The sequence below is a fragment of the Oryza sativa genome, chromosome 9 (genome assembly GCF_034140825.1).
Source record: "Oryza sativa Japonica Group chromosome 9, ASM3414082v1".
Lineage (NCBI taxonomy): Eukaryota > Viridiplantae > Streptophyta > Magnoliopsida > Poales > Poaceae > Oryza > Oryza sativa.
Genome location: NC_089043.1, coordinates 26,455,816 through 26,477,276, shown reverse-complemented (window position 1 = coordinate 26,477,276; position 21,461 = coordinate 26,455,816). Strand labels below are relative to the sequence as shown.

Here is a 21,461-nt window from a genome sequence, read left to right as displayed (position 1 = left end):
AGATTAACACATAAAAAATGCCCCTCCGGTAATTGAACCACCAAAATTTTGGAGTTCTCATTTCGAATATGGATCATCAGTCCTCGTTTTTCGCTTTACAACAGGACAGATGATGCAAAGGGTAACGACAACGCCTATTGCATTTCTAAGTGCCACTACCTATCCTTGGAGAGAAAATGAAGGGTTACAGTATCCGTAAACCCTCTAATGGCAGTGGGCCACTAAGGCTCAGGCCGGCCATCTGTAGCTCCACTAATTTGAAAAAAAAAAAGAGCTAATACCTAGATTGGTTGAGTTGAGTTGACGCACAACCCTGTCTTAATTCCTGCAGAGCCCTTTGAGCCCTGTTAACTGAAGAAGACAAAAAACAACATTCACCTATATCTATCGTCATCTGGGTAAATTGAGCACCCTAAGTTGCTTCTGAAGATTTCTTGTTCCTAAAGTATTTGAAAGCTCACCCTACAACTGATGTGGCCGAATTGCTCTATTAGATAGTATCTTCTCAATATAACTTCCAAGTTCAGGTGAGATAGAGTTTGCAGCACCAAGGACACACTTGTTGTAAGAGAAATCTGCACTAGTATCGTCACTCCTTTGTACAATGAAGCACCTTGAGTTCGGGTGACCAGGATTCACTCCAATCTGTATGTAGCACGCAACATGTGTTTCGATCAGAACATGCTAGAATGAAGAATAATCATAATGCAACACGGGGTGCTTTTGATATATCATACAAAAAAATGGTTGTAAGAAAGAATGCATCAGGTGGTAAGTGGTAATCGCAGCAGGGGTGGGGTGGTGGCAAGATTTCTTCAACATCAAGAAGTTAACAGTGCTTGGAAATATTACAATAAAAAAATAACTCCACCCTAGGGGAGAACATCCCGAAGGCATTGAGTTTGAGGTCCAGAAAAAGCCTCGAAAGCCAGCTCCATAACAGGGACTCCATTGCCACAGGCCATGTCTTACTTAACCCATACTTAGGGGAACACACAGCTAGAGCCATACAGGGCCTTTTATTTGTTTGAACCAGGGTTACCTTGGTTGATAGACTCACAACTGGACCCTGATTCCTAATTATATTGAACACAACCCCCATACCTACCACATTAATTGGACAGTTCACTAGGGGCGCTTGCATGTTAAAACCAAGAATATTAACACACATAGGCATGAAGAAAGATAGTGCTACTATTTTTTTAGCCATAAGAGAACTATTACTGCAGTCTGTAATCAATGAAAATTTGAATTTATATTCGGAAATGCTATACATATGTTGCCACAATTTTGATGGGATTACAGTTGCTTTTGTAGCTATTGGATGTCTTTGGGATTCATGCCTTATTTTCTTCTGTACCCGATAAAACTAGTTTGCAGCTTGCACTGCCCCTCTTGTGATACGGTTGCATTGCTAACTCTACTGTAGATCTTTTCCTCCATGACTAACTCTTAGAGAGCCAATTCTGCTCTTCGTTCATTTGAGATCAACAAAATTTACATTGAACTATGTAATATTGTATAATTTAGGTTATGAATACTGTAGTTTTTAGATTCAACTCTTAACTTTCTACATGCATATATGCAATATCTGTACAGTTTCAACAAGCACAATCTATTGCATCTACTATATTTTTTTTACACAATCTAGCTGCTTAATTGACTGCATAGATGAATCAGCCCAAGCTGCCCATCTAGTTGCAAAGTGTAGAATCAACCCAATACATATATGGGCGGGTAAAGGAAAATGGGCTTCAGAAGCAGGCCAGCCCGATTGGGGTGAACTCCTAAAACTGTTTAGATGATCAGACCTATAATCTATGTTCACTCGTTTGTGATCATGCGGCGCAAAAATCTGATTGTTTTTTCTTCAATTTTGTGTTGCATGTTGTATAGATAGACCCTTTATATTAGTGTGAAAAGACAAGGGCCATGCAGAAAAGGAAATGCATTTATACAACCTACCTTGATTTCTCTTATCCCCACACCAATCTTGTCATATCCTCTAGGATGAAATTTCAACGCCTCTATCAAGCATGATTTATCTTGTTCCGTGACAACTTCATTTAATGTGTACCTTCATGCAAGTAGAAGAGGACATTAAATATAAAGGATACTAAAGCTAGAATTTTGTAAAAGGAAAATAACTATCAGAAACAATTCCACGGATAGTGATATAGCATACTCTCTTAGCATATTTTGCAAGCAAGTGCGCATGTCAATGATGTTCTCCCATATGCCAACTTTAGAATCAAGAAACTTCTGATTGACAGATATGGTACCACCATTGATGGTAGCATTGCCTTTAGAACTGAATGCTGATCTCTGCTTGGAAGGTTTTTCAGTCCTTTGTTTGTAGGTATCCATAAAATTCTTTTCCAAAGCCTGAACTTCGGGGTTATGTAGAAAGTCATAGATATTCTTGTTTTGTTTTGTCTTTTGTGACTGCAACAAAAAAAGTAAATGTAATCAGCCAATTTGAATATCTGAACATCCATTGATTACAGAAGCAAACAGTGCAATTCAAAACCTGTATAAAATTAATGTAGCGCAATTTCACTAATCAACATCATAGAGATATAATATAATAGCTTCACTTCATTTTATATCAATCATAAATTAAGCACGTTAAAGAACATCTAAAAAATTGTTGTGGCTGCTTAAGCAGGGAAGTTACAGTACACACCTTTCCGGAATATAGAATCATAAATTAATGGAGCACGTTAAAGTACATCAAAAAATTGCTGTCGCTGCTTAAGCAGGGAAGTTATAGTACACACCTTTCCGGAGTATAGAACCTTGAAAGGACCTGATGTCCCAGCACAAGGTTCTTTGCCCCAGGCAATTGCATCTAGAGCACCAGAGAGATTGTCCACTGAATCTCGCTTTGCAGCATTTATAAAGCTATATGCAGGCCTCTGCCAAAAAAGCCATAAAATCAGAATATGTTCAGAACACTTTAAAAGGAAATCTCATACAAGTAAATAATCACTGAGAAAGGTAAGATTGCTCACAGAAAAGCATGCTTCCGAAAATGGCGAGGAGATTGATAACCAAGCCCTTTGTTGCTTTAAACCTTGACTGCTTAGCCCGTGGAACTGCCCACTTATAGACAGACAGTCTGCCACAACCAGTAAGTGCTGTCGATGGATATTCCTTCCAATAGCATCTGTTGTTGATCTTAAAGACTGAAAAACAAAAGCAAATGAAAACCAAAATGTTGTAAACTATAGTACTACCTCCGTTTCAGGTTATAAGACTTTCTAGCATTGCCCACATTCATATAGATATTAATGAATCTAGTCACGCATATATGTCTAGATTCATCAACATATATATGAATGCGGGCAATGCTAGAAAGTCTTATATAATATGAAACGGAGGAAGTAGAAATTATCACAAGCAATTAGATTTGACACTATTTTACACAGAAACTCATGGAACAGTGAAACCAGAATGAAAAGCAGTATCATACTTCAACAAAGTATTTCCATGCTGAGTCTATGCCATATGAGCAGAAAATATCATATACTCTCTCTGGTCGGCTCCGTTCCCAATCAATCAACTCCATTATTGGTATGCAAGCATTTTGTAGTGTCGCCCAGAACTTGCCTGTCTTGCAATGCTCAGACATACCGACTTTCACAACAAGTTCACTATCCTGTTGACATTCGACCTTAACATTCTCAAATTCCAAAAATCCTGCAAATGAAGGAAATCAAGCAGCACATGTGTTTTCAGTCTAAGAGGATGACACAACAGCTCAAATTCTATCAGGTGAATTGTACTGGGTTCTTCATGGATCAATGGACCGCTGGTTTGCAAATTAGAATTATGCTTTTGCAAACCAAATTCGGACCTAAAGATCCCTTTCTATATTCTAAGACCTTAATTCTCATATTTATGAAACATAATATAGAGAAATGTCAAATTATAACAACAGGAATGGTTTTTTAAAGAGTGCTAAAATAACTCAACTTGGTGTATCTGGCATACACCAAGTAGTACATTTTCACGAAACGTTTCCTTGTGTGGTTAGATGGCTATTGGCCTATTAGTGGCAATAACAGAACTAACTCTATAAAATGTCGTCTACTGTGTATTGGACTTGTGGTTAAGTATGCCATATTAAAATAACAAAACAGGTCATGGTTTGTTTTCAAAAACATGAAAAAAAAACAAATCTAGCTTTGTTTTCAAAAAACATAGAAATAAAGCTTAGATCGAACATTGAGAAGATTTTTTTTTGTGGGGTGTGGGTGTGGGTGTGTAGGGAGGGGGGGGGGGGGTTGGATCCATCAAGACAGAATAACCTTTCAATAGTGTGGCCAGGATGCTCGGAATCACTCTTTCCTTGATAATGTCCAATTGAGACGTGGAGTTGGATTCCACCTGGGCTACCATAGTGACGCAACAGCTCCTATTCTTGACACACTCGTTGCCTACAGAACATTTGCTGCAGGGCATAGAATACCAAATGGCAAACGATTTGTCATGGGAATTACAAAGAGATAATAGGATAGCTACTAGCATAAGTAACATGAAACATGTATATGCATTCTATAATCAGCTGCGATGCCCAGTCCTAAAACAAATACAGTTGTTTGAGAGCTTAACAGACAGGTTACATTTACTGACATGATATATTAGATGAAAGATTGATGCGCAAACATTACTTGGGCAGGGCATGAAATTTCTGATGGCAAACACATAATGCAATTCAAAAATAGACAACTGTAGAAATTTCAGTAAGTAAAGATTAATAACACGTATGTTTTTTTGGGTTGTCACTTATGTGGGGTTCCCCATCAATGCATGGTGTATCTAGAATTGTTATCCTGAACTCCTAAAGTTGCCCAAATAAATTACAATAAAACAAAAAAAATACTAAATGGGGAACAAATAAACTCTCACAACCACCAAGGTCAGTGCAAGCTAGTCCCTCCTTTTGCAAACTGACCAAACTAGTCACAGAACTTGACTGGTGGGTGCAAATCAAATTCAAAACATGCAATTGGGGACTACTTTCAACGACGACGACATCAGCCTAGCCTGAGGGGGTTCAAAACTTGACTGGTGTTTGTGGTGTTTGATGTATACAGAGTGGCAGGAGGACAAAGAACCGTTCAATAGAACAGAGGAGTACCATGTTTTATTTTACCTTCCTTATTTAGTATGAAATGTAGCACCCATGTGGCATGTGGATTGCATGCTGCCTGTGTGGCACTAAGACTGGGCTAGCATCTATTGTCAATGTAATTAGCTCATGTGGTGTATGTCGAACTTGATTTGCACTCAACAATCAAGTAGGGAACTTGTTTGATCAATTAGTTAGATGAGAGACCAACTAGAGTCTACCACACAGGATGTGGTATCACCTGTTCGTTTTCTCCTAAGGTTTAATATTTTCATTTATTCTTTCTGGGTACATATGTGTGACAACTAGCCAAATTCCTCACAGTGTTGAAAATACAGTTTATTCAACATGTAAACACACACACACAGTAGCACATTATATATTTGTACTCCTATGTGCAGAATAGCTTTACCAAGGTAATGGATTTTGCTTTCCACTTGCACAAAACAAAATTTTACTATTTTTGCACTAGAATTTTACTCATAGACCACCTACCGGTGCACAGGTTTTCACTAGCTTCGACCATATTTGTTTATAGTCTTTGACTAAACAGTTTCACTATAAATAATTGAAAACATCTGCTAAAAATATTGTAAGTTAATTTGTGAAATGGGGGTTCAAACCCAATTACCTTCAATCTACATTGTTATCGTGAAGGCTTGTTTTTATTATTTCAATAACACTCCCTCCGTCCCAAAATATAAGCACTTCTAGAGTTTTTCACGGAGATTAAGAAGAGGGGTGAAATTAAATGAGGGGTAGTTGTGATTGGTTGATATGAGGAAGTAGGTTGAAAAATTAAATGGGAGATGGTTGTGATTAGTTGAGATGACGAAGTAGGTGGAGAAGTTGTTATATTTTGGAACAAAGTTTGAACGATAGAAGTTGCTAGATTTTGGGATGGGTGAGTATAATAATAGATACCTGTACAAGCACATTTGTTTCCCTTTTGAATCATGCAGGTTCATGTTCGACGAAAGAAATGAAGCATATATTATAAATTGATGATACTAACCAAGTAATTACTTTGTACCATGTAATATGCCAGTATGAAACGACTAGCACCTACTCCCTCTGTCCCAAAATATAAGCATTTTTAGCTATGAATATGGACTATTGTGTGTCTAGATTCATAGCCAAAAGTTACTATATTTTGGTTCGGAGGTAGTATTTCTTATACACCAACTACTTCTGTAACTTGCTGCTTCTTTTTCAGGTAAGGTAAACAGGGAGGTAGTTGATGGAAACAGTTTCCACATATAGAGAATCATGCATAACATGTAGTTTCTGAAATACCTGTATGAAATACAAACTGAAGGTATCATATTGTTCAACTTTTTTCTTAAGGCATTGTATTGGTCAATGAGCTCTCTTACAATAAATCCCAGTCGTAACCTTTTTATCTTCATTGTTTCCTACATATACATACAATTTTAAACATACATTTAGATTCCAATCCAAATGTCCCTATGAAATCATGAGCATTTTACTTCAAAAAAAAAAAAACCTCGCTTAAATGGAAATGAGTGATCCATGGATTTCCTTGTGTTCTCTGCATATCAGAGCTGCCATATCTAGATAACAAAATGAAACCAACATGGAGATTACTAAAATGAACAATATTAGAAGGTGAAGAAAGTCACGGATAAAATGTACTAACAAAATCATAACCGTGTCAACCAAATCAGAGAAGTCCACTCGCTCTAGATGATCCTTAACTTCTAGCGATGCATACTCAAAACCATATCTATACTTCTTTAGATACTTCGATAGGAAAAGCAAACCAGTATGAACTGCAGATTTTGTACCCTTATGGCACTTCAAAACTTCCTGCACAGCAAAGTACTAAAGTTAAAATCCTGTCAAAAAGAAAGATGAAAGGGATAACATGACAACGATAGACCATTAAAGAGCAGACCAAGAACCTGCAAGTTCATAAGAGGGGAATCCTCTAAAGCATTAACTGGGTGATCCAAAGCTCCATATGCAGCTTCTGAAATGGAACAAGCGGCCCAAGAGCCAACAGGGGCACCAGGTTCACCTTCAAGATCATGATCATTGTTCATGCCATCAGCAGTATCATAAGAAAACTGAACTATTTGCCGCCCATAAGAACTTCTAACAGTCCCATCATAAGCAACATATGTATCTCTCAGGTGATACATTAGTTTCCTCGTCAATGTCCCAGGAACATCAGCATTTTCGCTAAAGAAATTTGCCCTGCCAGATATAGCATGTAGTAGACATTCTAACGGATTTAGTCCATCAAGAAAAGAATTTCTGATCACAGCATACATGTTTTGGCCTGCCATACATTCACTTGTGTTGTTGGTGATTTCACAATTGAGAGATTTTTGTCTATTCCAGGAAACACATGATAGTTCCGAAGGAATTCTGAAGGGAAATGTACTCGCTGGAAGTTGAAGACCAACACATGCAGTTTGCTGGACAAACTTCAGAACACTACCTTTACTCCCAGAGTTAATCATTGCCATCATTGAATTATCTTTACTCACATGTTGAAGTACCATCTTCAACAGATCATTGAAGACACTCTTAAATCCTGTGATTGAAGATTTAATGATGGGCAGACTGACCTGAGTAAAATCAGATTGTCCATGAGAGTTTGATAGATTATCAGGTCCATCATAATGCTTCAGATTTGGTATCGAAACTGTATTTAGCAATATTTGCTTGATTTGAAAAGCTTCTTCCGCTTCATCCAATGCAAGATGAATTTCCTCACTTAGTTTTTTCCTTGAGTAATGATCTGAGAATAGATAGAAATCTGACAGGGAAACACTTAAACCCTTCATGGTTAAGAATTCACATAGTACATCTTGGGTGGAAGAAAGGAACTCAAGAGCCTTACTACCATACTCTTTGAACATGACAGAAAAAACACTAGATGTGTTGTTCTGTAGCCAAAAAGATCCTGATGAGCAGGTAAGCACTTCACTGTCTTTGATGTGTAGCTTCTGATCAAAACTGATATTCATACCAGAAGGTAGCAGCATACCAAATAGTTGCTTACCAGTCCAAAGAGAACCTTGAAAGTTTGCAGATTTAACTACTGATGGCTCTGGTGTCGGTGAGATAGAAGAGCATAACAATTGAAGTTGTTGAAATTCAGCTTTCTGCAAGAAAACATCTGCACTTGTTAACTGATGTGCAGCAGCTAGGGAGTCATGTGTTAATGACACCAAACTTCGCCCATCTTGAGCATTTAACATTTGGCCGCTTAAACTAACTAGCCCATCAAGCTCAACTCTTGATTGCAGGGTTTGGGGTACATATCCATGCAAACAGTCCCCATCAAAGTCTCCTTTGAAAGGGTCACAGCACAGAGGGTTGATTGCCACAGCAGATTGAATTGGCAGAAGCTTTGCAGATAGGGCAATGAGAGAATGTTGATGAACTGAAGGCGGCCTATTTACAAGAACAAGATCACCATCCTGCAATAGTCTATAGGCAATATCACCAATTTCCAGCTTGTTTGCCTTCCGAACAAAAATAAGCTTCCCATTTCGACGGACAAGCAGTACTTCCTTGGTAAGAAGGTGCAAGTTGCACTTTAAATTTATGGTTTCAAAGTTGTAAAAACTAACTTGCTCAGAAACAACCAAGTTCAAAGCTAAATCCGTAGGAATACCGATTTCATTTAAATTAATTTTTGGATCCCCAACCATTATACTCCTAAATGCATTGTCGGATCTTTTGCTGAGAATGATGTCTTTTAGCCATTTGGTTCCATATGTATCTGGAGATGTAGGGTCTTCACCATCTGACTTTCTTGAGTATAACTGCAAAATGCACAAGGATGTTAGCAAATCAAGCGAAATCAACCATGCAACATAAGCTGTAAGCGCAATTGTCAACTTAAACAACCCAGGTCCTGTGAAGAAATTCGTTTGGCTTTCCCGTTGTGAAATAATAGTGATAATGAATACAGCAAGGTATCAACCATAACTTATTATTACTTTTTCCGCATTAAAATTTTAAGTTTTTGAAATAAGATTTTTATACTGATCCTTCTTGTTTCAAAACACTTGTATGCTCCTCCTTTCAAATTAATTGAGCAAAACATTAGTTAAACTAGGAAAAGAACAAATAATTTTGTAGGTTGTGCTTAATCACTCAAAACAACATTATCAATCTGGTTAATTATTAATGATTTAAATGACGTCACATTCAGTATAACATAATATGTAGGGTAATTTATTAATTGCCACGACATATTGATGACTTTAATAGTTTACCACTTAACAGATGCCAATTAATTATTTACCATCTAATAGTTTAGTGCTCTTAGAAACACCAATTTAGCCACTTCTTTACACTTTACTCCATAATCATCAGGCCTGCCTTAATCCATAATCATCTAGCCACAAGAGATCAACATCTTTTCTTATCCCAGACGGGGCATCCCTACCTTGTGCTCCCCCAAGTCAATTATGCTGGTAGAGAACACAGTGGCAGGAAAAGCCATAGCCGATGCACGCAACCACCGCCGAAAAAGGGAAGAGAACCTGCTCCAATCACCTTGGTCTCCACTGCAACCTTCGATTCAGTCTCTGCAATACCTATTCTCCCTCTCGTGCAAAGGAAGGACACTGTTCACTACCTTGCAGTACCGTCATTGGCATGCGGAAGGTTCGACCACACGCCATCCCTGTCTATGGAAGGGAACTTTACAGCGTCCTTGTGTCACGGAAGGAATAATCAGCAAAGATGCTGATCTCCGACTCCGATCGCTAGAAGGGTGAACAACACAGTAGGTCTGAATTTAGGTCGGCCCGATGATTAGAAGGTAGAGTGTGAAAAATGGCTAAAATGAGTGTGCGTCCTTGTGTCACGGAAGGAATAATCAGCAAAGATGCTGATCTCCGACTCCGATCGCTAGAAGGGTGAACAACACAGTAGGTATGAATTTAGGTCGGCCCGATGATTAGAAGGTAGAGTGTGAAAAATGGCTAAAATGGGTTTTTTATTAAGAGGACTCAACTATTAGATGTCAAGTAATTAGTTGACATCTTCCAAGTGACAAGTAATTAGTTGACATCTTTCAAGTGACAAGTTATTACAAACATCTTTATGGGAGTGGCAAATAGTTATTTTATATGTGTGAACCAAATAAGGGAAACATAAGATGGAGATAAATGAACAAAACAACAGGGCACAACGTAATTTCCACTGCAATGGTTTGTCAAGATGCCACACTTGTGATGTACATATGCATGTGTTTAAACACAAGAGACAAGATATAGTTAAACAAACCATGCCTTATCCAACCAAATTTGAAGTTCTGATACTATGATTTATCAGAACACCAAGATAAATTATAGGTAAATTTTAGTGGATGTAGAAAGTTCAGAAAAATTGTGCATCCAAAAGTACTATAACAAATTAATGCCAATATGACAACTGGAAAAACATATCAAGACAAAGTGCACGATGCTACATAGGTACTGCTTTAGAGTAAGGTTTTAGCTATGTTGCCTTGGATGATTTCAAGCACTCCATAACGCGGCTTGTGACAACTGAACTTGCAAAAACACTGAACTGTGGATGCTGGCGACAATCATCAATTCTCTTACTAACATCAACCATCCTCTTATATGCTTTTGTCCGGTCATCCTACCATGGAATGAAGAAAGTATTAGTTCATAATTGAGATGCGAAAATATTGAAAATATGCGCTCAAGCATGTCTGTCAAACCCCTATCACAAGCTAGTTCAACTAAACCATGGGAACAAAATAAAGTGCTGCCTCCTCTTGGCACAAAAGTAAGGTTAGATCAGACAGTACAATGAAGAAACCTTTTTAATAAAGATGTTGAGAAGCTACTCTAAGCTCTCTCGTTGATTAAATGACTATTTGATAACTCACTGGAAGATTTAACTCTATCCAGTATACAGATGGTTAGAGTATATTAATACTAGTAGTTTAAGGAGAAGACAAGTCTTGAAAGCGATGAAACAAACAATATATTAAAAGAGAGTTGACACTAACAAAAGCTAACCGGGGGCCATCTGAATGTCCATATTGCATCTCTGCAACACGATGACAGTTAGGAGTCACTGGCAAACATGACAGGAACAATAGTTCCCGCCTTGGAGTAACCTGATTGATAAGTTCAGGGTCAAGGTTTTTTAGCATGTGAAAGACCTGAAAAAATGGAAATAATGAGTATAAGGATAATTCATTAATTGTGATAAGCATCTTGTTTATTTATATGAAGGAATGCGATGAATCGATGGAATATGTCATGCCAGTTCAGTATCCAACTAGAATTGCATACCCACTTCTGAAAGAACCTTAATAAAGTACTCCTACCGATCACAAGCAATAGTCATTTTAGACATTGATATGGCCCCAGAGTTATAAGTTTGATGACGGATTGTATTGTAATATGTTCTACACAGCATACTTTCGCCTTTCACTTACAAGAGCAAACCAGAAGGCATATCATGATTTCATCGAAGAGTGGTCAAACTTTATTCATCATGCTATATGGCTATGGGTCCATATTGACCCATTATGCATCAAGTTGGTGATCCATACCAGATAATCTGGGAAGAGTTTTATAGTCATACAAAACAATTTTTTACCAGGTGAGAATCATAATATATCATATTTATGGTTACTAGAACAGTATCGTTATGTTTTCTGTGTGTTTTAAATTTTTGAATCAAAGCAACCAATAAGAGCGCTATAACTTGCATTTGAGCCAAAATTAACAGTAACCAAATTGGCAGATTTCAGCAAATAAAAGAGAATAATTTTCTTGAAAGTAGATAGATACAGAACTGAAGTACTATTGAAGTCTATCCTGCAAGACAGTACAAAAGAGAATTTTTTTCAACTGGATAGCTAAAAGATACATTACTTGGTATGGTGACAATATTTTCTTAGCCACATTGGATTGAGGTGGTTGGTTATCATCAGGTACGAAATCCCAGAAATCTTGGGGAAGGGTTTCATGGGGAGCTTTGTTCTTGGAATTATGTGTCACCCCACCAGCAACTTCTGCGATAATTGAAATTTTGTCCATCACACTAGTGTTACGGTGAAGTTTACTCCTGGATAGTGTTACTCTTGGACTTGTTAGCATCTTAAAGATTACACTAGGGTAAAGTTTTGCTCCATCCTTCTGTCCAGGAAAAACACAATGTTTAATACAAGAGAGAGAAATATGCACAAAATATATGAGAGAGAAATATGCACAAAATATCTGCACATGCACTTACTGAGCAATACTTGCAAGTTGTCTGAATTGTTGTCCCATCAGTCTTCTTTAATTAAGAAAAAAAGAAGAATGTGTTAAGGAAATAAATGATAAGGTTTTCACTAATTCATCATCAATATACAAAGAAAGCAAAAAAAAAAAAGGTCTACTGCCTTCTGCAATAAAAGCTTATGACGATAGCTAAATAAACTAGGCCAATAAGTTAACAGTAACTCTGTGCTCACGTTAAGGCAGTTGATATAATACTCAGGATTTCCGTCCCCATTGTATAAGTCCTAAACCCCAAGTTTTATATGCAATTCTCATATTACTGTAGTTATTAAACCAGCCCAAACATGGAACAATTGGGCCTTGGTGGGGGAAGGGGGTGATACAGTTGACCACAAGTAAAAAGTAACTAAACTCCTTAGGTGAAAACTTGTAAGAAGTTGGACACTGGCGAAAGAAACCCATAACTGGGCATCAAGTAAATTGCTTGGATGAGCTCTTGAGAGCCTCTCATTGACTGAAGATGCTTTGTCACTAGAGAATTAGGAATTTGATATTTATAGGTTTTGTGAAAAAAAGAATAAATTGCTTGTTCAGGATGAAACTACATCAATCTGGTGACTACAAACCTTTGTGTCCCCATTTTGCTTCAGAGTGAGACAGCCTGGACATATCTGATTCAGCAACTGGACAACTTCCTCAATAAAACATGGATTATGCACGGTTGCTGCCAGCTTAATAACACCGAAATGACCTAACAATTACTCCTACCAGTTAGCAAATGGAGAAAAAAGACGTGTTATATGATGCTGCATAATTAATATTTACTTACCATCACAGTCACGTACGCTTTGCGATCCACAGGTTGCACACTGTGGTGCACCATTTGGTAATCCCAACTTGGCATTAGTCACATCACACATTTCAATAATACTCGCACTACTTAACTTTTCCTGAAATAACACAAATTCGATGGTTATTTCTAATGACAGTAAGTTAAATCTACAGCCAGTGTGAAAGATTACCATGTCTGAACTGGTCATGAGGCTGAATTTGACGGCCTTCAGATCAGCTTCAGGCATTTTCACCTCAAGACTTGGCTCCTCCATCCTGAACAATAAACACGACTAGAAAACATTAACATACATACAAGTACCCTGTTAAAGCCCCACATTCCACTTATCTTTGCAAAAAGTATGCATGCATTGGAATAGCATATATCCACTACAAAATTGCAGGTCCAATGACAGCTGTCCATAAAAAAAGATTGGTAACAACTAACAACCTTCAGCCAGTGGCAGAGGAGGCAGGAATTTTAGGAAGCCTGGGCAACTAAAACGGCCTCAGCAACGCAAGATGACGAAAATCAGTGCCACGCAACAGCAGCTGCTCCAGCCCTCGAAGCGTTCACCCTGCATGTGCATGGGAAGGAAAACAAGCTCGATTTGAGTCCTAAAACAAACAAACACAAACCAAATAGAGCACGCTGGCGATTGCATGACGAAAATAGAGTACTAAGTAGTGGGCATTGAATGACTCTCAACTGCCCACCGGCCCAGCCTAGCCAGCAAATGGAGCAGCGCCGCCCGCGATCGGCGATTCCCGGCACCCAGCCTGCCGGCCGCTCACCGCTCATGGCCGAGCCTCCCCGCCTAGACGCGCGCGTGGCCGCGCCGCCGCCTACGAACACGATCACCCTATCCGCCCCAGCAAAATCGTCGCCCGGCGTGGCGCCATCTCAATCTCCCTCCCCTCCCGGACGCCGCCAGCCATGGCTGCTCGCTTTGCTCTCCCTGCCTACGCTTCGTTACTTACGAGTGAACAGGGGTTTACCTGGGTTTTTCCAACAATGCCCGGAGCCGGAGGTGGGGCTGGAGATTCGTTCGCGGCGCCGCCCTCCCGAAGAGGACGGGTGGACCGAGCGGAGAGGGGGTCTCGGCGTCGGCGGCGGCGTGATCAGAGGCGCGGCGGCGCGGGGCGGCGCTCCCGGCCGGTGAGGGGAACGGAGGAAGGAGGAGAGGGGAACGGAAGCGGAGAGAGCGGCGGAGTTGGAGTTGGAGGGCGCGACTATCGCGACACTTTTTTCGGCCCCCGCGGCATATGGGGATCTGTGCAAAAGCCGAAACACATCCGACGGCTGAGGATCGTCGATGCCGCCGTGAGCCGTGATATGCTCCTATTTGGGCGGTGGTGAAAAAGGTAACTACGGTTCACAATCACAGCTAGAGTCACGAACTGGATATGATCACTGGTGTTTTGGGAAACCAAACGGATTCTATTTCTATTTTTTCGATTTGAGGAATTAAAACCTGCGATATTTGGATAGGAATATAAGAATATTCATTTTGGCTGTTCGGACACCGTTTTAGCATATTATTAAAGCGTGTTTGAGAGATGGTATTTGGATAAATCCTTTTTTAGAATGGCACAATCCTAAATTTCTCAAAGAGAGACGTGAGAGTCGCTCATGGGTTCAGTCTCATTGGCAGGGTTCACAATTCCGATGAAAACCAGTCAAATTTCACGAAATTTTGATGTTTCGATACGGCTCGGAATTAAGTTTCGATTGGAATTTCGAAGGTTAAATGGTAGATTTGGTCGAAATTCAATCAAAATTTATCGAAAACCATGATATCGATGAGGTTGGAAATTTAGCGATCAACCGTGTAAACCATGCTCATTGGTCATGGGTGCATGTTCACGTGCATGGGCAATTTTGCAACCGCGGTTAGGATCAAACCCATATGCATCTTCCGTGCTCCTATGGGAATTCCATTGCTAACTCCAGACTAGCCCATGAGCATTTCTTGAATTAGATCAAGAAGCTTCTCGTCTCATCCGCTTTTAACTCAGCTAGAACATGACTGCATTAGCAATTGAGTTGTGAACAATGGCGACCTCCCACTAGCATTCCTTTCAGTAAACTCGATCAGGTTAGCTCCTTCTCGGCTTGCCCCGTCCTATCCTGCCTCCATCTTTCATTCCTAGCAACTTCACCACCTTTTGCACCATCCAAAACTGGTTACCGACACCCTCTGGCCCATATTTTTACTCGTCTCTAGAAACACGAATCTCTCGGTTTTGGGCTAAGTACAAAAAAATTCAAATCAAATTGTAAGTTTTGATAAAATTTATTCAAATTTTATATATTGTATCGATTTATCAACGGACTCTGCGAAATCCAATGATACCTCTCTCAGCATATTTCGATCCGGTATTGAGAGTATGAACCCTGACTTTGGCTCGTATTTTGAGTCGTACCTAACAACTCATACCACCAAAAATGAGCTATCATTAAATTGGGCATTTTCTGCACCCAACCCCCTATTTCGGATGGGTTCGCCAACTTGAGTTGGAAACACTTCCCTACTACACATAAAACGAAACGATGGCTTAGCGCATAATTAATTAATGTATTAGCTATAAAAAAATTTTAAAAAATGATTAATACATATAATTTTTAAAGCAACTGTTATATATATTATTTTTTAAAAAAATTACACTATTTAACAATAGGAAAATATACGCGCAGAAAACGAGAGAGATAAGTTAGGAAAGTAGAGTAAAGAACATCGTTCAGTTTCACAGCGCCAGTGCGCGGCAGATGCTCCTCTATTTTCACCGCTCTGCTTGTACATCTACCCAAACGAAAAAGGGTGTGGCCTCATCTTTTCACTTAACACATATATAAAAGTTTTATTCACAAATTACTTTTCATTTGCAGATACATCGTACGATGGCTATGTTGAATTCAACCGGATTCTCTTTATCGTTTGTTTGTACGACCTGCTACTACTAGAGTAACCATCTTTAAGGGCAGAAGCAGAAGATCCAACATGCACGTGCGAAGAAAAAAATTCCTTTGATATTTATATGTGAATGTTGGTTTACAATCTATCTGTTCCAAAATACAACAACTTTTAACTCTTAAGATTTGTCCTAAAATATATAACAACTTTTCCACCAACATTCTCTTCCCAACCAATCACAACTCTCCACCATTCACTTTTCTCACATACCTTCACTACTCAATCAATCACAACCCTCCACCATTCACTTATACCTACTTTCTTCATAATTGTGTCTAACTTTAAAATTGTTTATATTCTGGGATGGAGGGAGCAGGGGCGGATCCAACGTGGGTGTAGGGGGGACTCGAATCCCTTCAATTTTCTCACTATGAATACACCCACAAGACCCATGGATACCCCTGGAGCACTCCCTTCAATTTTCTCACCATGAATGATAAACTAAAGGTTCCTAGATGGCTAGAGGTTAAAGAAACTATGTAATTGAGCCCTCCAATTTTTTATTCCTAAATCCGCCCCTAGGAGGGAGTACATAAGTTCCTGTGTAAGGAGAGCATGTACTCTAGAGATTAACAAATATCTTAGCCAGTTTCAATGTTTTCCTTACAAAGAGATTAACAAATATTGAAAAATTGAGCATCATAGGCGAAGAGACCTCAAGTTTTAGACCGGAGTAAGTAATGCACAAAGCTCTTGTTTAGATTCAAACTTTTTCTTTAAACTTTTAACTTTTACATCACATCAAAACTTTCCTACAAACATAAACTTCTAACTTTTTCGTTATATCGTTCCAGTTTCAACCAAATTTTTAATTTTAACGTGAACTAAACCCACCCTAATTCTATCAGGTTTTCTAAATTCTAACCATCTGACGCAAGTCTTTTAGATCGTCGGCGAAGACGATGCAAAGGTCGTTGCCGACGAAAAGACTTGTGTCATGACCGTAGTTATTATCACAGCCAAAGCCTATGCAAAGCCAGCTGAGAAAGGAGGGAGTTTAAGGTGGTGGGGCCCAGTAAACAGGCCCATAAATTTATCTCGGCCCACAAGGCCCACCTGTTTCTGTGTTGGTTACTCTCTTTGCATGGATAAGTGCTTTTGCCTTAAAAAAAAGGATAAATGCTTTTGTCTTGTTTATTGTAGTACTGCTTTATTATTATCCAACCAAAATTTTGACTTGTTTTCCGTTCATGTATCATCTGGCGTACGTATTTGTACCATAATTTATGACTAATTTGAAATGACGAAGATTTGTCTTCTAGTTGGAAAATTGGAGTCAAATAAGAGGACTTCTATGCTAAACAATTTTCAAACGCCCAGAAAAGTCAGGATAACAACAATTAAATTTGACTCTATTTGATCTTTTGAACTGCACATTTTATATTACAAATAATTCACACTATCCTTCTTCACACCGCACATCCAGAACAGAAGAAACACGCAGTAACATATATAGAAAAAAATAAACTGCAGTACTTAAGCCCATACCCCATCGGTAAAAAAAAATTAATCCTAACTACGAATCTAAACACATACATGTCTAAGTTCGTAGCTAGAGTTTTTTTTTAGGATAGAGTAGTAGTATGTCATTCAAATATGGGTGATAAATAGTTAAATGTAAGAGTGGTAAATAGTTAAATTTCCCTTAATTTCATTTTCATGCATGGGCGGAGACGGGGTTGCATTGGCAAGGCTTAATCCAGAGCCTCGCGTGGCGTCGTCGACGATCTTGTCCAGCCTCGCCGCCATCGCCGGCGTCATGTGGTTGCGCCAGTCGCCGGCGACACCTTTCCTGAAGTAGGACTCGTTCTTCAGCCCGAGCACGTCGGTGCCGTTCCTGTTCACCTCCAGGCTCCTCAGCTCGTCGAGGCTGCAGAGCTCGACGATGGCGTCGGCCACCCCGGCCGCCTCCTCCGCCGCGGCGAACGGGCACCCCATGAACTCCGCCATCTTCCTCAGGCCGCTCGCCGGCCGCCGCAGCATGTCCTCGTACCGGAGGAACAGCACCTTGCCGGGGCACCGCCGGCTCGCCTCCCAGTACTCGAGGACGTGGCGCCATTGCGGGCCGCCGGTGCAGTTGCCGTCGCAGAAGAGCTCGAACGCCTCGTCGAACGTGAACGCGCCGGCGTCCACCGCCATGGTCGCCGCCATCTTCTTGGAGAAGTGCCAGAAGGAGACCAGCGTGTCCTTGGGGTCCCTGCAGATGTAGATGATCCGGCAGCCGTCGCCGGCGGTGATGCGCTTGGGCAGCAGGGAGTAGGGTAGGTGGGTGGCGAGCACGCGCGGCGGCGGAGGTGGCGACGCCGCGTCCACGGCGATGCCGTCGCTGGTGGCGCCGGTGTGCTCGTCGGGGCGCATCTCGAAGAACTCGACGCAGTCGTGCGGGTTGCGACGGCGGAGCGGGTGGTCGGCGTCGGAGGGCGGGTGCGCCGCGCGGTTCGCGGCGGCGAAGGCGAGCGCCTTGAGCCAGCTGGTGCCGGACTTGGGGAAGCTGGCGAGGAGCACGCCATCCGGCGCCGGCGCGAAGCTGGTGTGGAGGGCCGCGACGGCCGGCAGGAGGGACTCGGGCATCCAGAAGCCGCCGAGCCGACGGAGCGGGAACGGCGGCCACCGCGTCTCCAGCGGGAGCGACGCCGCCGGGTGGCCGACGATGGTCATCTTGTCGTCTACGTCGGCATCGCGCGGCGTTGTTGTCGACCCGCATGGCGCCGCCGTCGGCGTCGGCGTTGCCACCCCGATGGCGGCTTTGGCCTCGGCGGCGGCGACCATCTCCCGTAATACGGTGGCGTGCTTTGACTGAGAGCTGCGCAACGAAGCGTGGAATATTAATTCAAAAAAAAAAAAACGAAGCGTGGAATAACAAACAGAAGCGAGGATTCTTCTGTAAGCAAGAAGAGACGAGAGCAACCAATTTATCAGGGTCTTGGGGTAGGTACTCTCTCCACTCCGTTTCATGTTGTAACATGTTTTAACTTTGGTTAAAGTTAAACAGCTTTAAGTTTGATAAGTTTATAAAAAAAATAGTAATATTTTAGACCCAAGATAAATTTATTATAAAAATATATTTAATTATTAATTTAATAAAACTAATTTGATAATGTAAATACATTTTATTACGGGAAATTTAAAACTAATTACCCAAGATAAACTAATTTTCTATAAACTCAGTGAAATTTAAAACAGTTTGACTTTGACCAAAGTCAATACATTTTATTACGGGAGTATTTTTCTATATTTGTGTTGATTTGGTACTTTAGTCCCAAAATCTCAATAATGTCTATAATTAAGAAGATTGTAATCCTTAGTTTGGTGGAATAGAGGCTTATAGAAACACACACAAGACATGCCCATTCAACAGGTGCAAATAATACAGCCCAGGAATATATGAACGGAGTGTGATACATGGATCGTCTGCAATAATTCATATGGTGTCAACAGCTTCTGGAACATGATGTTCATTTTTTTTTTGAACTGGATGATTTTTTTTTTGAACTGAAACATGATGTTCATTTGAGTACAAAACTTTCTTCTAAAATTCTTCTCTGCGTTGGAATAAATAATTAAATATCGACCTAGGTATGGTGACTGCGTCCGGATTATTTTATTTATGACCAACCATATTTCTCGGTTCAAACCTGTATTAGTTAACAAATTTGCTATATATTTGTCGACAAGTTTTCCTCCAAAAATTTATCAAATGTAATTACAGTACAATCGTAGTGTAATTACACTGCAACTATAATGTAACTTGTATGTAACTTTCAAGAATCTCTCGGTAACATGTTATTTCAGTAAAATAGAGGTCGTGGGAACAAATCCTTTCACATATCTGTGTGCTGTGATTTTTTTTCTTCCTCACCAGAACAAATCTTGTAATAGATCTAACGATTCAAAATTACGTGAAACTTACATACAAGTTACACTGTAGTTACATGCAAGTTACAGTGTAATTACATACAAGTTATAGTGTAATTACACTACGATTTAGAAAATTTGTCAACAAATATATAGGTGGTCCCTTAGTTAAAATAATAATTTTAGAGATTGCATATTATTATAGGCTCAGTCTTTCGTACGTGCTTAATAGTAGGGCATATATATGTGTTCGTAGGGTACATGTTCTTTTCTTAAAAAAATGTAAATTTCACCTTGGGCTATCTTTTATTACCGAAGTTTTATTTTGTATTACTCTTTAACCAAAGTGGGTAATCTTACCTTTACCTTTGTTGCACTTTAAATTACTCTAACTCTCTTTTGAAAAGTATGAACAATTTCGATTATACCGGTTCCTACTCATCAATGAACTCTTACAGTTGTATATAGATCATTTCTTTGACATATGTAAGTTGGATGTAGGTGAGTAAAATAATTAGGTTACGTTAGTGTTAGTTACTTACAGTTAAGAACAAATCTACCGCACACGTAAAATAGAATAACTCATTTAGCACATGAATTAATTAAGTTCTAGCTTTTTTTTTTTGAAAAATAGATTAATATAATTTTTTAAAGTAACCTTCATATAAATTTTTTTTAAAAATATGCAATTCAATAGTTTGAAAAGTGTGCGCGTGAAAAAAATAAGAGGGGAGAGAATTGAGAAACTATGCTGCCGAACACAGCCTTAATGGTGGTCCGAATTCTAAAGTATCAAGCAAGATTAACTAGTCCAAAGCAAAACCATCCGTTAAAGGATGGTCTGAAGAGAAAGATCAGTTAAAAGATGGCTCAAAGTGAAATAAAATTTACTCAAAAGAAAATGTCGGGAATATCTATGCTATTTTAGTTTTATCGAAACCAATATACCATATACGTGTATTTACCATAAAGAAGTTGCGGTCACTGCATCTATTTCCTAGTTTCGTACACGCTAGTGGATTTTCTCCTACAATACTGTGTCGAGCTGTATGTTCAAAATATGATTTGTATTTTATCTACAACCATTGCTTCTCTTTTCGTAAATACATTTTTAATGCAGTTATTGTTTTTGTTTTCCACAATAAAATGCACAGTTGTATACAACACTGTTGATCAATCTCCAAATTAAAGCTATAATCTAGCCAACCATAATCTAATAGTATTATTTATTGTTTTCTTTAATTAATATGGTGAATTATAGAACTCCAAAGTAAATGTGGTGGTTTTATTACCTCTCAATAGACGGGCATATACTAACAGACAAATATGAAGAAATAATTAAATAGGAAAAATTCATTTTATCCCTTAGAGTGTTTTTTCAAGCCATCCACATAGTTATGAAAAAAAATAGATAGCAATGTA

The 21,461-nt window shown here is 39.5% G+C and overlaps 2 protein-coding genes across 5 annotated transcripts; both read right to left on the bottom strand.

The window, feature by feature from the left end:
• Window positions 1-32: 32 nt before the first annotated feature.
• On the bottom strand, window positions 33-14,461 carry LOC4347810 (DNA-directed RNA polymerase IV subunit 1). 4 transcript variants are annotated; one of them, XM_015756206.3, is made up of 20 exons: window positions 14,209-14,461; window positions 13,661-13,787; window positions 13,401-13,485; window positions 13,208-13,328; window positions 13,005-13,129; window positions 12,389-12,433; window positions 12,028-12,291; window positions 11,151-11,306; window positions 10,637-10,774; window positions 7,063-8,940; window positions 6,798-6,967; window positions 6,645-6,711; window positions 6,434-6,552; window positions 4,314-4,456; window positions 3,476-3,702; window positions 3,015-3,188; window positions 2,781-2,918; window positions 2,186-2,445; window positions 1,966-2,077; window positions 33-645 (listed from the first exon to the last, which is right to left on the bottom strand). In XM_015756206.3, exons 3-20 carry the CDS (start codon window positions 13,482-13,484, stop codon window positions 463-465), a joined length of 4,404 nt encoding a protein of 1,467 aa, XP_015611692.1. In that variant the 5' UTR covers window position 13,485; window positions 13,661-13,787; window positions 14,209-14,461; the 3' UTR covers window positions 33-462. The 4 variants fall into 4 exon arrangements, with proteins under 4 accessions (XP_015611692.1, XP_015611694.1, XP_015611693.1 ...); XM_015756208.3 differs by having other exon boundaries at window positions 12,028-12,288; XM_015756207.3 differs by having other exon boundaries at window positions 12,389-12,430.
• Window positions 14,462-17,515: 3,054 nt separating this feature from the next.
• On the bottom strand, window positions 17,516-19,065 carry LOC9271189 (cytosolic sulfotransferase 5). Its single transcript, XM_015755508.3, has one exon. It carries the CDS (start codon window positions 18,951-18,953, stop codon window positions 17,796-17,798), a length of 1,158 nt encoding a protein of 385 aa, XP_015610994.1. The 5' UTR covers window positions 18,954-19,065; the 3' UTR covers window positions 17,516-17,795.
• Between the last annotated feature and the right edge of the window lie 2,396 nt (window positions 19,066-21,461).